Source organism: Chiloscyllium plagiosum, chromosome 22 (genome assembly GCF_004010195.1).
Source record: "Chiloscyllium plagiosum isolate BGI_BamShark_2017 chromosome 22, ASM401019v2, whole genome shotgun sequence".
NCBI lineage: Eukaryota > Metazoa > Chordata > Chondrichthyes > Orectolobiformes > Hemiscylliidae > Chiloscyllium > Chiloscyllium plagiosum.
In genome coordinates, this window is record NC_057731.1 from 6,794,333 (window position 1) to 6,809,736 (window position 15,404).

A 15,404-nucleotide genomic window follows, 5' to 3' on the forward strand; every position below is an offset into this window, starting at 1 on the left:
GAGCTATTACAGGTTATGCTGAAAATAAATGTCACTGACTTAGTGACAAAACATTTGGTGAGAAAATATCAAGTATGGAACAAGATCATGTTCAGCCAATGAACTCCACTTGACATTCAAACACAGGATTCGTTTCTAACCTCATTCTCTGTTCTTAAAATAGTAGTCTTTAAGTCTGAAAATTGAAAAGTACTTGGGTGATGATATTAAATACAAGAGGAATGCTTTTATTTTTTGTTTGAAATTTAAAAACCATTGTCACATGCCAAACACTTGCTGAGAAAACCAGTTGGAAAAAGCTGCATGGCTCTGGAGAGCTGTGTTTCCTACAACTAGGCCAGTGTAACCCAAGAACAACATTTGATCTCTGCTTGCACTGTTGCCTGAGTCAGAACAGGGAGTTAAAATCCCCTTCAAACATCTGATCAATTTGGCTGAAACCTGTGACATACAGAAAGAGTGCTGCACTGTTGCAAACGCTGTCTTGTTTGAGTGAGACAGAATTTTGAACTATTTTGAGAAGAGCAAAAGAGGTCTCTTCATGCCTGGTCACAAGATTAGTATCACAACATTACCTGCTTTTAGGAGGTGGCCTGTGCAGTGTTCTTGCCTCTCAACAGTAACAACATTTCAGGTTCATCTCATTACCTATGAAAAACATTGGAACATCTTGAGGTCATAAAAGATGCAATCTGAAATGCAGGCCTTTTCTATTTTGTACATGGGTTTCCAACTTTAATTGAATTTTTTTAAAAAAATCTTGGATTTACAGAAGTGCTGCAAAGCAAAATTTAAATCCTGCACTGATATACATAAGATGAAGTTCAGGCAGATGGCCAAAAGCTTAGTCAATGAAAGAGGTTTTAATGAATGTCTTGGATGAAAGACTGATAGAGATGGTGAAATTTAGAGCCGAAGCAGCTCAAAGCATGGCAACAGGTGCAATAGAAGTGCAGATATTATGGGGCTTGGAGAGATGCCAAAGATAGAGGTGAAACCACACAGGAAACCTAGAAGATGAGAAGTAAAGACATTGCTTTAGCAGGAGCCACTGTAGGTTAGTGAGGCAGTCTCCACTGGGGCAAACAAATCAGGGCAAAGGCGGCAGAGTTTAACCAAGTTTTTGGAAGATAGAATGCCCAGGTAAATGGGAAAGGTTAGCAATCTAATATACAATGGGTCTGCATTGTACCTGTGGCAGTCAAGATTCTTTAAGGGTAAAGGTCAACTAAATCGGCCCAAGTTTAATCAAAATACGCCAAAGACTGATGAAAATCACCTTGAGGGCAAAAAAGTGCTCAACTATAATCACTTAGCTGAAACTTCCTCAAATAATTCACAGAAGTGTTCTTGTTTTATCTCGTTATTCCACAGCAAGCAAGGGCTGAACAGGAAGAAGAGTTCATTAGTAATACATTGTTTAAGAAGATTCAAGCCTTGCAAAAAGAAAAAGAAACTCTGGCTGTAAATTATGAGAAAGAAGAAGAATTTCTCACCAATGAGCTGTCCCGCAAGCTGATGCAGGTAGGCATATCAGTGTTTTAATGTTCCATACTTTGGAGTAAATCTATTTTTTTGTACATCAAAATTTTCAATAGGCTATGATAAAATACTTTTTTGAATTAAATCACGGAGTAGAGTGCATTTAAATAGCAAGTATTTCAGTCACTCTAGACTCAGATTTTTTTTTTAAACTGAACCTTCAAGCATTTTCACCTTAAGCAAAACAAATTTCTCTTATCCAATTTTTTAAATCAGATCTGGATATTTGTGTTTAAATCATAAATTAAGTCATGGAAGTGCTCATATCTCACTAGTTACGCAAGTTAGGTTTATTTTCCCAGCAGCAAATATTGCTTGAAAGAATACGGCGCCAACTGTCTATAAACATGATCCTTCCAGTGGTTTGAAAAGCCTATTCAGCATCCACACTGTCCACAGGAGCACATGCATGTCAGAATTTTTGACAGATTTCTCTTAGAAAATCAGTGTGACGTTGTTAAGACAATGTGTCCAGTGCTGTTTTACTGCAAAGTTGTTAATTATTGCAGGCCTGCTCTGTAAAGCTGCTGATTCGGGAGAATTGCATCCAGTCTTTGAGCTACAGTTTCCTTCATTTAGTCGACTAATCATCAGTGCTGTAACTTGCTCCCCATTCTATCTGATCAGTTTCCAGTCTGGTTGTCAAATATTTTGAAACCCAGTACCTTTCAGCAATGCAGTCAACAAAGTCTGGGTTGCAGATAAATTGAATGGTTAATCACGTTATTGAACAGTTTTTAGTAGCATAAAAAGAAGCGAAAATGCTGGACTTTGGGTATTACCTTTTGGCTAGGAGAAAGTGAGGACTGCAGATGCTGGAGATCAGAGCTGAAAATGTGTTGCTGGAAAAGCGCAGCAGGTCAGGCAGCATCCAAGGAGCAGGAGAATCGACGTTTCGGGCATGAGCCCTTCTTCAGGAAGAAGGGCTCATGCCCGAAACATCGATTCTCCTGCTCTTTGGATGCTGCCTGACCTGCTGCGCTTTTCCAGCAACACATTTTCAGCTATTACCTTTTGGCTGGCCATTCATTCATTAGAGCTTATGTAGCATCAGTTTAGCCTTACGATTCTTTAACCATAGTTCCTCCTATAAATCTTAAGTTGTAAACTGGCTGCTATTACAGCTGACCATTTCAGGGAAAAGTTTATCTACCATTGTTTCCTACTTGCATTGCTCCTGTCTGTTTTGTTTTAGTTGCAGCATGAAAAGGCTGAACTGGAACAGACACTGGAGCAGGAACAGGAGTTTCAAGTAAACAAATTGATGAAGAAGATCAAAAAGCTGGAGAATGATACTCTTTCCAAGCAATTTACACTTGAACAGGTAACCTTTTAACCCTTTTTTAGTATGTTAATAGTTTACTGTCTGGCTATGATTTCAGATCCTGTTGTGACATTGGGTATTTGCTGCTTTTTTAAAAACTGCAAATCTGTCCTTTTTGGTTTTCTGCATTGCTGTGATAGTTGCTTAGGATGGGAGTTTCGGAACCTAATGCTCAATTCTCCCTGAGGAGCTGTCAGAATTATGCCATCTTACCTTATGTCAGTCCCTCAGGACCAAGTTGCCTCCCATTCCGATACCTGGACCATTTACACCCTAAGAAAGAACGACAGGCTCTTATTATCACAGTGCCCATGTCTTTACTTTATAGAAACTACCTAATCAATCTCACTCCCCTACTCTTTCCTTAGTGACCTGTAAATGTTTCTTTTGTACAAGCCACAAGTTGTGAATGCAGTAACTGATCTAGCTCCTGGCTCTTCAATTTCACGTCTGAAATACCAGCTGAAGTTCCACTGCGCCTCCAGGGGTGCTGACAAAAGCACTGTTTTGCTCATTTAATTAGCTGTTGCAGTGTGTCCTTGAGCTCCAGTTCAAACTCTCAATCCTATAGCAGAGCCAGTAAATCTTCCTTACGTACTCCTGTTCCTGCAGTGGAACACTGGTGATTCTTCTTCCTAGAAGGGTGAATAGGTAGCTATGTCCTAAGCCTGCATCCAGGAGGAGTGAAACAAAAGTACTGTTCCCCAATTAAGCATTCTTTTTTGTTGTGGCACACTTCTCTCCTTTGACCCATCACTGACCACAAAAACCTTTAACATTGTCCAGGGAGGAAGGCCTTGGGACCGAAGAAGCAGCACCAGCTTGTGTTAACATAGCATATTTTAACCTGGTTAAAATATCCATGGTAGTCAATGGGAATGTTATCCAAGAAATTTGACGCCACGCCAACTTAGGTCAAGGTGGTAGGTTTGAAGGAATGTCTTAGAGAAAAAAGGTGGAAGAGAATGTTTTAAAATGGAGACAGTGCTTAGCAAGGAGCAAACCACTGCTGGATGATCGGGTCTTGCTGAGCATTATGACAGTTTTAGATCAGCTTAAGAGACCCAAAAGGAGCAATTGAAATCATTAAATCTAGAGGTAATAAGATGAATAAAGGGCAGAGTTGGGTGGTGTTTTGGAAGTGGAAACAAGTGCTTATTGATATCCGCTCAGAAGCTCACCTCTACACAAAGTAAAAGTAGAATACTGGGATACTGAAGATTTGAAACTCAACAGGTCTCGCACTATCTTTGGAAAAAGAATCTGAGTAATATTTCAAGTCCGTTATGTTGCTCCTTTGGAGTTTGGATATAGAAAGCTGGAGTTACTTAACACCTAAAAGGAAGAGAAAAAGTTTGTTGCTAAAGCACCGAATGGGACAAACAATAAAACTGACCTAGGGACCAGGATAGCTTTGAGATAGCATTAAGCTGATGGAGAGAAAGATTGTGCGTATGTGATGGTGATGAATGGCAATGAGTGTGCATTTCAACATATGGAGAGAACAGCTGCGCAAGGAGCTTTGCACGTCTCAGCTACCTGTAATTCTGGGTGGATTCAAAGCACAATGAATGGATCTTCAAATAGAATCCATATGGCTAAGTTAAAGCTGGAGACAGTTACTGGGGAACGGGTTGTGGCTGTGAAAGCAAATATTGGTAAAAACTTGAACAAATAGTAGGAGGGAAATGCAAAACAGTGAAGGAAGCAAACTGAAAGATTAAAATAGAAGCTCCATTAGAGAGAAGAGCAGAACCTCTTGAAACCTCTGGAAGAGAAGTGACAGCAACCAAACATCAAATCTGACCCAAAGTTGCGAATATATGGTTCCACTTTATCACTTGCTAGGGAGACAGTTATGAATGAGGGAATGGAGTTTGTAGTGGGAACCAAAGGCAATGGCTTTGATCTTCTTGGTATTTAGTCGAAGGGTATTTGTACTTGTGCATACTTATGGATGTCTGCGAGCAGCCTGACAATGCCTAAGGCATTGTGGTGATCTTGAACTAGGTGTTATCACTGTAAAAGCTGATGCTGTCTCAAACAACCAACTCCAAGTCACAATATAATTACAATTTAAATTGCAGCATTTACAGTACCTTTCTTAGCTGAAAGGCTTTGAAATACCGCAAAATCCTTCATATTATCAAGTAACAAATTAGTTAGGGAGGAGAGAGAATTTCTCCTAGCTTGGAGTTGGAAGACTTCAGGTGTGCCATTGATGAATCAAAATGTTTTTGCTTTTTAATCTCAATTACGATGAACGGATAAGGTTAAGTGACTGAAAGGGTGCTGAACCAGGACTATGAATGCCAGAATAGAAATTAATCCTTTGCCACGAAAAGGTCAATGTTACATTGGCATGTCCTGTCTCATGATTCATTTAACCAACAACATCCACTTTGTTTTACCACCTATAATAGTGGACTACTTAAGAATGTTTGGGGGACATGAGGATTGGGGAGGTCATCTTCAAAAGATCAGGATAGAATATAGTTTTTGTGTATTTCCTCTTTACATTGTTATTCTATGAATTTATCATGTTGATGGTTCACATTTCATTAAGACTAAAATACTTAAAGTGCTTTCATTTTTTCATAGTTGAGACGTGAAAAAATTGACCTTGAGAACACCTTAGAACAAGAACAAGAAGCATTAGTAAATCGATTGTGGAAGAGGATGGACAAACTGGAAGCAGAGAAGCGGTAAGTTTCTTGACTCTAACTGTTTAACTTGTTTTAACTTTTCCATCCATCAAGTCATTGGCAAACTGATGAATCTAAAACGAGTTTGTTCCAGATGGTGATAGAATGGAGAACTAATTACCAGAGCCATTGTGATAACTAATCTGGTCATCTATTTACAGAAGTAGTTTTAGGTGGTCAGAGTTATCTATGTATCTTTCCTGCCTGCCTCCTCTGCCCAAAAAAGAGAATTTTCAAAACTGTGGGATTGACTGTCATGCAATTATATATGCTTACTCTGCAATTTAAGTTAACCTCCGTGGAAAAGTGAAACAAGAACTAAAGTTGCTGGAGAAACTAAAGGTCTGGCAGCATCTGCGGAGAGAAAGCAAAGTTAATGCTTCGGGTCCAGTGACTCTTCAGAATTGTTTTCAGTTTCGAGTCACTGGGCCTGAAACGTTAACTCTGCTTTCTCTCCGCAGATGCTGCCAGACCTGCTGAGTTTCTTCAGCAATTTCTATCTTTGACACCTTCATGCTATGTACAAGTTTTAAAGGAAAACATGTCTCACTTTGAAGAATCTTAGTGTGGGCAGTTCTGTTAACACTTTTTTTTTGTTGGATCTTGCAGACATTGAGTATTACCGTTTGTTTTAAACCATTTGAATGGAGCGTCAGAGGCTGAAGGATGACCTTTATAGAGGTTTATAAAACATTTTGGGGCATGGATAGGATAAATAGACAGTCTTTTCACTGGGGTGGGGGAATCCAGAACTACCGGGCATAGGTTTAGGGTGAGGGGGGAAAGATTTAAAAGGGACCTAAGGCGCAACGTTTTCATGCAGAGGGTGGTACGTGTATGGAATGAGCTGCCAGAGGAAGTGGTGGATGCTGGTACAATTGAAACATTTAAAAGGCATTTGGATGGGTATACGAATAGGAAGGGTTTGGAGGGATATGGGCCGGGTGCTGGCAGGTGGGACTAAATTAGGATATCTAGTCAGTATGAATGAGTTGGACCAAAGGGTCTGTTTCCGTGCTGAACATCTCTATCCTGTGTATCTTGTCCATGAAAATTTGAGTGCCTTATTTTTGTTTTTCTGTATATTTAATGAAAGCCTGATTTAATATAGTTCACAATAACTCATTTCTAAGTATTTTTTAATTTAGTATTTTACAGGAAAAACTAGATCAGCCTGTGTCAGCTCCGCCATCTCCAAGAGACATTTCCATGGAAATAGACTCACCAGAAAACATGATGCGGCATATCAGATTTTTGAAAAACGAGGTAGAGAGGCTAAAGAAACAACTCCGAGCTGCCCAGTTACAGCGTAAGCTCTACCATAAGTTGAAATGTCATGATGGAGGCTGGAACACTACTTGTTTGTTTTGCTGTCAAGTGTTTCTTTAAAATCAATTTAGCCAATAATGATATCATCTACTTGTTAAATTGTGTCGCACTGCTATAGAAAGAAGAATATATTTTCAGGGATTTGCTGGTACAGAAGGTTGGTTTGTCTCCTTTATAGACTGGACTCAGTCATTCTAGCTCAACAGAGTTAAAGCCTGCAGCTATTTCTCCACTGTCACATGAGTCTTGTAGCATAAACCACCTCTAACTTCGCAGTATCTCTCAATGGTCATTTGATCTGGGAGCAATGTTCTTTGGTTGTGGTTGTCACTAAATTGAACGAGTCTTTTTAACTCCATGCTAATGATTTGCCTTATTAATACTTGACATTAGCACTAGGGTGCCTGAAATGACATTTGTCTCATTCATTCGAGTACAAAGCCTCCGAATAGAATCATAAATTTAGTGTAGTTTCTCATTCATTAATTCCCTTGCCCTGTGTATGCTGAATATTAACACAAGTCCAGTCCCTCAGCAGATTGTAAGGAATGAAGATCCATTGGAATTGTGAGCAGTGGAGTGGTGTTGTCTCTGGACTAATAATCCAAAGATCCTGATTAATGTTTTCAGAACCTGGGTTTGAATCCATTGCTAATGGTGAAGTTTGAATTTAATTAATAAATTTAGAATTAAAAGCTCATCTAATGGTGACCATGTACACATTATCAAATGTCATTTAAAAGAAGGTCATCTGGTTCTGTAATAATCTTCTTTTAGGGAACAGAATCTGGTTCAGCTGCATGGGATTCTAGATCCACAACAATCTGGTTGACTCTTAAACTTACTGGGTATTTCAGAGGATAGTTAAGTTGAAGAGCAATTGGGTATGGGTAACACATCCAGATCTTGGTCAACAACACCCATGTACCACTAAGTAAAGAAGAAAAATACTTTATAAAAGTTTTGAATGTAGCACGAATGAAGAGCTAGCAAATGGAATTGGAATTGATTTGTCCGGTTGGAACTAATATTATCACTGGTATGGGTGTGAATGGCAGCCTTGTTTTGTTTTACGAAGTTCCTTTTATGCATCAACCATTGATTTCCTTCCTGAAGATCAAATATTCTGATCACTGTTGTTAGAATAGATGATTCAGTTCAAGTTCATTAAGGACTCCTGAGAATCCTGTCATTACTGAGGTGACACTGACCAGTGCTACATCAGCTTGGTGTTATAGGAGAAATTGCCGTGTGCATGCATGGCAGTAGCTGCAGTTCCTATTCACAGTTCTGCTTCGATCAACGCCATTTACGTCTTTGAACTTGATATTTTGTTCATTTGTTACGTACCTTTCTTTTTTGTTTTGATGTTTTTGGGTAATTTTCACCTAGTTTCTGTATTGTGTACTGGATCTCTAAATCTCTTAATTTGCCAGTGCCTCTGAATTTGCTGTCACAATTTGTCACGTGCACATTTTTCTCTTGACCCTTTCCCTTGACCCATTCTGACAGTTTTGCAATTAGTTTTGGAATGTTATGCTGACTTATTGTGCTTTTCTCAGTTGCAAACCTTGTGATACAATCAGCTGATACTAACTTCAAAACTTACAGATACGGAGAAAATGGCACAGTATTTAGAAGAGGAACGTCACATGAGAGAAGAGAATCTGAGGCTCCAGCGAAAACTCCAAAGAGAAATGGAAAGGAGAGAGGCCCTTTGCAGACAGTTGTCAGAAAGCGAGTCTAGCTTAGAAATGGATGATGAAAGGTTTGTGTGATGGATGGTGCTTCTCTTGAGATTTCTTTCTATTAGTTAACATGCAATGGAACAATTTTTTTAAAAAATCGTGGTCAATTTTAATTCTGTTTTTAAAAAATGTCTTCTGAAATGCATAATGCAATGTGAAAGCAGTGCAATCATTTTACGTTGCTGTTTATAGAGTCGTAGAGATGTACAGCACGGAAACAGACCCTTCGGTCCAACCCGTCCATGCCAACCAGATATCCCAATCCAATCGAGTCCCACCTGCCAGCACCCGTCCCATATCCCTCAAATCCCTTCCTATTCATACACTCATCCAGATGCCTTTTAAATGTTGCAATTGTACTAGCCTCCACCATTTCCTTTGGCAACTCATTCCATACCCATACTACCCTCTGTGTGGAAAAGGTTGCCTCTCAGGTCTCTTTTATATCTTTCCCCTCTCAACCTAAACCTATGCCCTCTAATTTTGCACTCTCTCACTTGCCACAACCACGGGGAAGAGACTTTGTCTATTTATCCTATCCATGCCCCTCATGATTTTATAAACCTTTATAGATGCTCCAGGGAAAACAGCCTCTCCCTCTAGCTCAAACCCTCCAACTTTTGGCAACATCCTTGTAAATCTTTTCTGAACCCTTTCAAGTTTCACAACATCCTTCTGGTAGGAGACCAGAATTGCAGGCAATATTTCAAAAGTGGCCTAATCAATGTCCTGTGCAGCTGCAACATGACCTCCCAACTCCTGTATTCAATACTCTGACCAATAAAGGAAAGCATACCAAATGCCGCCTTCAGTCTCCTTTCTACCTGCGACTCCACTTTCAAGGAGCTATGAATCTGCACTCCAAGAACTCTTACCAGCAGCACTCCCTAGGACCTTACCATTAAGTGTAGAAGTCCTGCTAAGATTTGCTTTCCCAAAATGCAGCACCTTTCACTTATTTAAATTAAACTCCATTTGCCACTTCTCAGCCCATCGACCATCTGATCAAGATCCTATTGTAATCTGAGGTAACCTTCTTTGCTGTCACTACGCCTCCAATTTTGGTGTCATCTGCAAACTTATGAATTATACCTCTTATGCACACATCCAAATCATTTATATAAATGAGGAATAGTGGACCAACAGCGATCCTTGGGGCACTCCACTGGTCACAGGCCTCCTGTTTGAAAAAGCCCCTCCACCACCACCACCACCCTCGTCTTCCACCTTCGAGCCAGTTTGGTATCCAAATGGCTAGTTCTCCCTGTATGCCATGAGATGTAACCTTATGGACCAGTCTCCCATGGGGAACCTTGTCGAATGCCTTACTGAAGTCCATATAAATCACGTCCACCGCTCTGCGCTCATCAATCCTCTTTATTACTTCTTCAAAAAACCCAATCAAGTTTGAGAGACAAGATTTCCCACGCACAAATCCACTTCTGTGCATATCAAGGCATCCAGCACTTCCTCCTCTGTAATATGGACATTTTTCAAAATGTCACCATCTATTTCCCCACATTCTATATCATCCATGTCCTTTTTCACAGTAAGCACTGATGCAAAATACTCATTTAGTATCTCCTGCAGCTCCACACAGGCCGCCTTGCTGATCTTTGAGGGGCTCTATTTTCTTCCTGGTTACCCTTTTGTCCTTAATGTATCTGTAAAAACCCTTTGGATTCTGTTTAACTCTATTTGCTAAAGCTATCTCATATCCCCTTTTTGCCCTCCTTTATATTCTTCTGAAGATTCATTTGATCTATCTTGTCTATACCTGACACATGCTTCCTTATTTTTCTTAACCAAACCCTCAATTTCTTAAGTCATCCAGCATTCCCTAGATCTACCAGCCTTTCCTTCCACCCTAATGGGAGTATACTGCCTCTGGACTTTTGTTATCTCATTTTTGAAGGCTTCCCATTTTCCAGCCATACCTTTACCTGTGAACATCTGCCTCCAATCAGCTTTTGAGAGTTCTTGCCTAATACCGTCAAGGTTATCCTTCTTCCAATTTAAAACTTCAACTTTTGGTCTGGTCTATTCTTTTCCATCACTATTTTAAAACGAACAGAATTATGGTCGCTGGCCCCAAAGTGTACCCCCACTGACACCTATGTCACCTTCTCTAGTAGGTACATCCACATATTGAATCAGAACGTTTTCTTGTACACACTTAACAAATTCCTCTCCATCAAACCCTTAACAGTATGGCAGTTCCAGTCTATGTTTGGAAAGTTAAAATCCTCTACTATAACCACCCTATTATTCTTACAGACAACTGAGATCTCCTTACAAATTTGTTTCTCAATTTCCCTCTGACTATTAGGGGGTCTATAATACAAACCCAGCAAGGTGATCATCCCTTTCTTATTTCTCAGTTCAACCCAAATAACTTCCCTGGATGTATTTCTGGGAATATCCTCCCTCAGTCCAGCTGTAACGCCTTCCCATATCAAAACCTCCACTCCCCCTCCTCTCTTGCCTCCCTTTCTGTCCTTTCTGGGAGCATTTGTATCCTGGAACATTAAGCTACCATTGCTGAGCCACGCTTCTGTAATTGCTATGATATCCCAGTCCCATGTTCCTAATCATGCCCTGAGTTCATCTGCCTGTTAGGCCTGTTGCATTGAAATAAATGCAGTTTAATTTATCAGTCTGACCTTGTTCTCTGCTTTGGCCCTGCCTGCCCTGACTGTTTGACTCGCTTCTGTCTCAAGTGTACCAGTCTCCGATCGATCACTTTCCTCACTGTCTCCCTGGTTTCCCACTGCCCCCCCCTCCCAAAAAAAAATTGTAATGCAAATCTCCCTGCCAGTATATTTGTCCCCTTTCAATTCAGGCACAAACCATCCTCCTTATACAGCTCATTTCTACCCCAGAAGAGATTCAATGATCCAAAATGTGAACCCTTCTCCCATACACCAGCTCCTCAGCCATGCATTCATATGCTCTCTCCTCCTATTCCTACCCTCATTAGCTCATAGTAATCTAGATATTACTACTCTCGAGAATCTCCTTTTTTAGATTCCTGCCTAACTTTCTATATTCTCCCTTCAGAATCTCATCCGTTTTCCCTTCCTATGTCATTGGTTCCAGTGTGTACAATGACCTCCTGTTGGTTCCTCTCCCCCTTGAGAACATTCTGCACCCACGCTGAGGTATCCTTGATCCTGGCACCAGGGAGGCAACAGCATTCCGATTTTTCGCTGCTGGCCACAGAAACATCTGTCTGTGCCTCTGACTAGAGAGACCCCTAACACAGTGGATCTCTTGGAACCTGACGTACCCCTCATTACATTAGAGCCAGTCTCGATACCAGAAACTTGGTTGTTCGTGCGACATCCCCCTGAGAATCCAGCATCCCCTACATTTTCCAAACCAGCATACTTGTTTGAGATGAAGATAGCCACAGAAGACTCCTGCACTACCTGCCTACTTCTGTTATCTTTCCTGTAGTTAAACCATCTGTGACTGTGTATCTGCAACTTTTCTCCCTTCCTTTAACGACCATCCATCACATCCCTTGTTGTTGTAAATTCCTCACTGCCTCTAACTGTCTCTCCAACCGATCCATTCAATCTGATAGGATTCACAACCTACGGCATTTATTGCAGATATAATCCTAACAAGTAAACTCTCCCTAAACTCCCATATCCAACAAGAAGAGCATATCACTCTGATAAAGGCCATTTTTGCTTCTTACAATGTACAGGCCCAGAAAATAGTGCTATCTTATTCTTCTACAAAACACTGCTCCAGGCTCCTATTTCTACACATTTGCTTCTGCTTTTTGGACCCATTTAATTTCCATTCTGCATTAATATTTAGATAATTTGAAGCAGCTTCTAAATCCCAGCTTTCAACCTTGATTAATTCTCGAGAAGTTACAGCGCTTTCCTTTTAGCATCGTTACGTAGCTGAGCTTAAATATTTTGCCTTTAATTGACAAGAAGAGTAAAGCATTTGTTCTCCAGTTCCTACCTGCACGCTACTAATATTGATATTAGATTAGATTAGATTCCCTACAGTGTGGAAACAGGCCATTCGGCCCAACAAGTCCACACCGACCTTCCAAAGAGCAACCCACCCAGACCCATTTCCCTCTTACTAATGCACCTAACACTATGGGCAATTTAGCATGGCCAATTCACCTAACTTACACATCTTTGGACTGTGAGAGGAAACTGGAGCACCCAGAGGAAACCCACGCGCAGACGGGGAGAACGTGCAAACTCCACACAGACAGTCACCTGAGGCTGGAATCGAACATGGGATCCTGGTGCTGTGAGGCAGCAGTGCCGCCCATAGTTGATCAAACTTATTTGGTTTTCGAAGCTGGTTTTGGCTTTAGTCTCCTGGAGTCAGCTTATTGCTTTTTACGGTGCAGTGGGCATTTGCTCATTTTGAAGGCATCAGCTCAGAGCATAGATATCCATCACTTGATCCCTTCCACTATCCACCTTGTTCAGACCGACTTCCCTGTGTCCTCACAAATTGACTTTAAGATTCTATCTTGCCTTAAAATCTTTCCGTGGCTGGCCTATTCCCAGCCTATCTTTATGGATTTCAGCTTTGTCTTGTTGCAAGCCACCTTCTCTTGTGCTACCTTATTCCAGTTTCCCCACTTCCTGTGTTCTAATATCACTGGCTGATGTTATCTTGTACTCTGCAACTCTTCACCTCAAACATTCTGATTTGGCAGTTCTCCCGTGGATTTCAATGACCTCTTCAAGCATTTTTTTAAAAAAAACTGACAACTTTTTGGTTTCTTAATCACCTTCAGTGTTCTCTTTTACCAACAAAGCACTTTGAGGCTTCCTTGCGTCTGAACGTCAATGATTCTCTCTTCTGCCATTACACCTCAGCATGTATTGTAGTTGAATCAGGGAACTTCTCATCTGCCTGGCTGAATCTACACTGCTAAGTACTTTTGCAACCTAAGCAATCCTACAGCTATCTGAATCTTTCATTGAAAGGGAAACACATTAAAATGATTTTAACAATGTTGACAGATCTAAATTTTAGATGTAAATGTATTTGTTATACTGCAGCAATAGAACAAGACACTAAAAAACTTCAGTCAATGAAGTACTTTTGAAGTGCTGTCACTGTGGTCGGAAACAAAGGTTCAAAATTAGCAAACCTCGAGTACAGATGCAGACTGAATTAAATTTTCACCTCCCTGCATCATAAAAGGTAGTATTCCTCCAAAGTTTAATTCATTTATCACCATGCAAGAGCTGCATAAATGAATAGCTGAGCTCAGCCTTCTATTTATAGTCAAGTAGACTGAGATGATCGAATAACCACAGGATTCACTGATTCTCTTGCTGGTTCAGTTACAGGTGTTTAGGGATAGATAGCCAAAGGAATTATTGAGTTGGCATCATTGTTGTGTAATATTTATGCAAGATATTGTTGATTTTTATTAACTGGTGAAGTGCAGTAACAAAAGTTCAATAAGACATGAGCCTATTCTGGTTTTACATATTGTAGCATAACGTTGCGTCTACCTCCCAAAGGAAACCTGAAGTGGGATTCCTCATATGCTTTTGTATTCATATGCTTTTTGCATATAAGCAGATGGGTCATGTCTCTCTGAACCATTGTTCAGTAACTCCCTCGTGCTTCATGCATTGTTTACTAAGATGTGGCGCACACCGTTGATCCTTCACACCAGCTTGCTGTTTAGAGGTGGTTAATGATGTGCAATAACTCATTGATTATTTTCAGTTTCAAAATTGGGATACAAATTTTACTGGGGTATTTTGCTCAAAAGAGTTTGAGTAAATGAGATATTTTGATCATTTCTATTGGTCGAATCTTTAATGCTTGTGGTTTTATGTAACATATAATGTAATATATGTGGTGGCTTAGTCGGCTCTCATGTTTTTCCAGATATTTTAATGAGATGTCTGCACAGGGACTTAGACCTCGCACTGTATCCAGTCCAATCCCACTTGTTGGGCCGAAGGGCCTGTTTCCACACTGTAATCTAATCTAATCTAATATAATGTAATATATGTGGTGGCTTAGTCGGCTCTCATCTTTTTCCAGATATTTTAATGAGATGTCTGCACAGGGACTTAGACCTCGCACTGTATCCAGTCCAATCCCTTACACGCCATCTCCGAGTTCCAGCAGGCCTATATCTCCTGGTATGTATAGTCTTGATATACTTGCCTGAATTACAAATTTTGACTATCTTCTTCTAGATAAGTGGAGAGTAATATCCATCTGAAGATTCTAAGCAAAGCTTCCAGGTGACTGAGTGTCCAGTGGAGATGCCTCATGTAACACTAAGCTACACAGGAAAGAATGATGCCATAGTCAATTCCTGGCAAGTTGGGATCTTTAGAGTTAATTTTCATGCTCGTTAGTGGGAAATAGACTAACAACTTACAATAACAAAAAACTAATTGATGAAACAGCAGGTCTGGCAGTGTCTCTGGGAAGGAAGCAGAGTTGACATTTAGAGTTCAGAGCTGAAAATGTGTTGCTGGAAAAGCGCAGCAGGTCAGGCAGCATCCAGGGAACAGGAGAATCGATGTTTCGGGCATAAGCCCTTCTTCAGGAATGAGGAAAGTTTGTCCAGCAGGCTAAGATAAAAGGTAGGGAGGAGGGACCTGGGGGAGGGGCGTCGGAAATGTGATAGGTGGAAAGAGGTCAAGGTGAGGGTGATAGGCCAGACTGGGGTGGGGGCGGAGAGGTCGGGAAGAAGATTGCAGGTTAGGAAGGCGGTGCTGAGTTCGA

At 40.6% G+C, this 15,404-nt stretch overlaps 1 protein-coding gene across 1 annotated transcript in view; it reads left to right on the forward strand.

Moving 5' to 3' along the window:
• ccdc6b (coiled-coil domain containing 6b) overlaps positions 1-15,404 on the forward strand; it is a 72,027-nt gene that overhangs the window by 41,301 nt on the left and 15,322 nt on the right. Inside the window, exons 2-7 of the mRNA XM_043712337.1 lie at positions 1,375-1,524; positions 2,738-2,866; positions 5,468-5,571; positions 6,720-6,880; positions 8,512-8,668; positions 14,709-14,809. Of these exons, the coding sequence (XP_043568272.1) occupies positions 1,375-1,524; positions 2,738-2,866; positions 5,468-5,571; positions 6,720-6,880; positions 8,512-8,668; positions 14,709-14,809 (802 nt within the window). The remainder of the gene's footprint in view (positions 1-1,374; positions 1,525-2,737; positions 2,867-5,467; positions 5,572-6,719; positions 6,881-8,511; positions 8,669-14,708; positions 14,810-15,404) is intronic.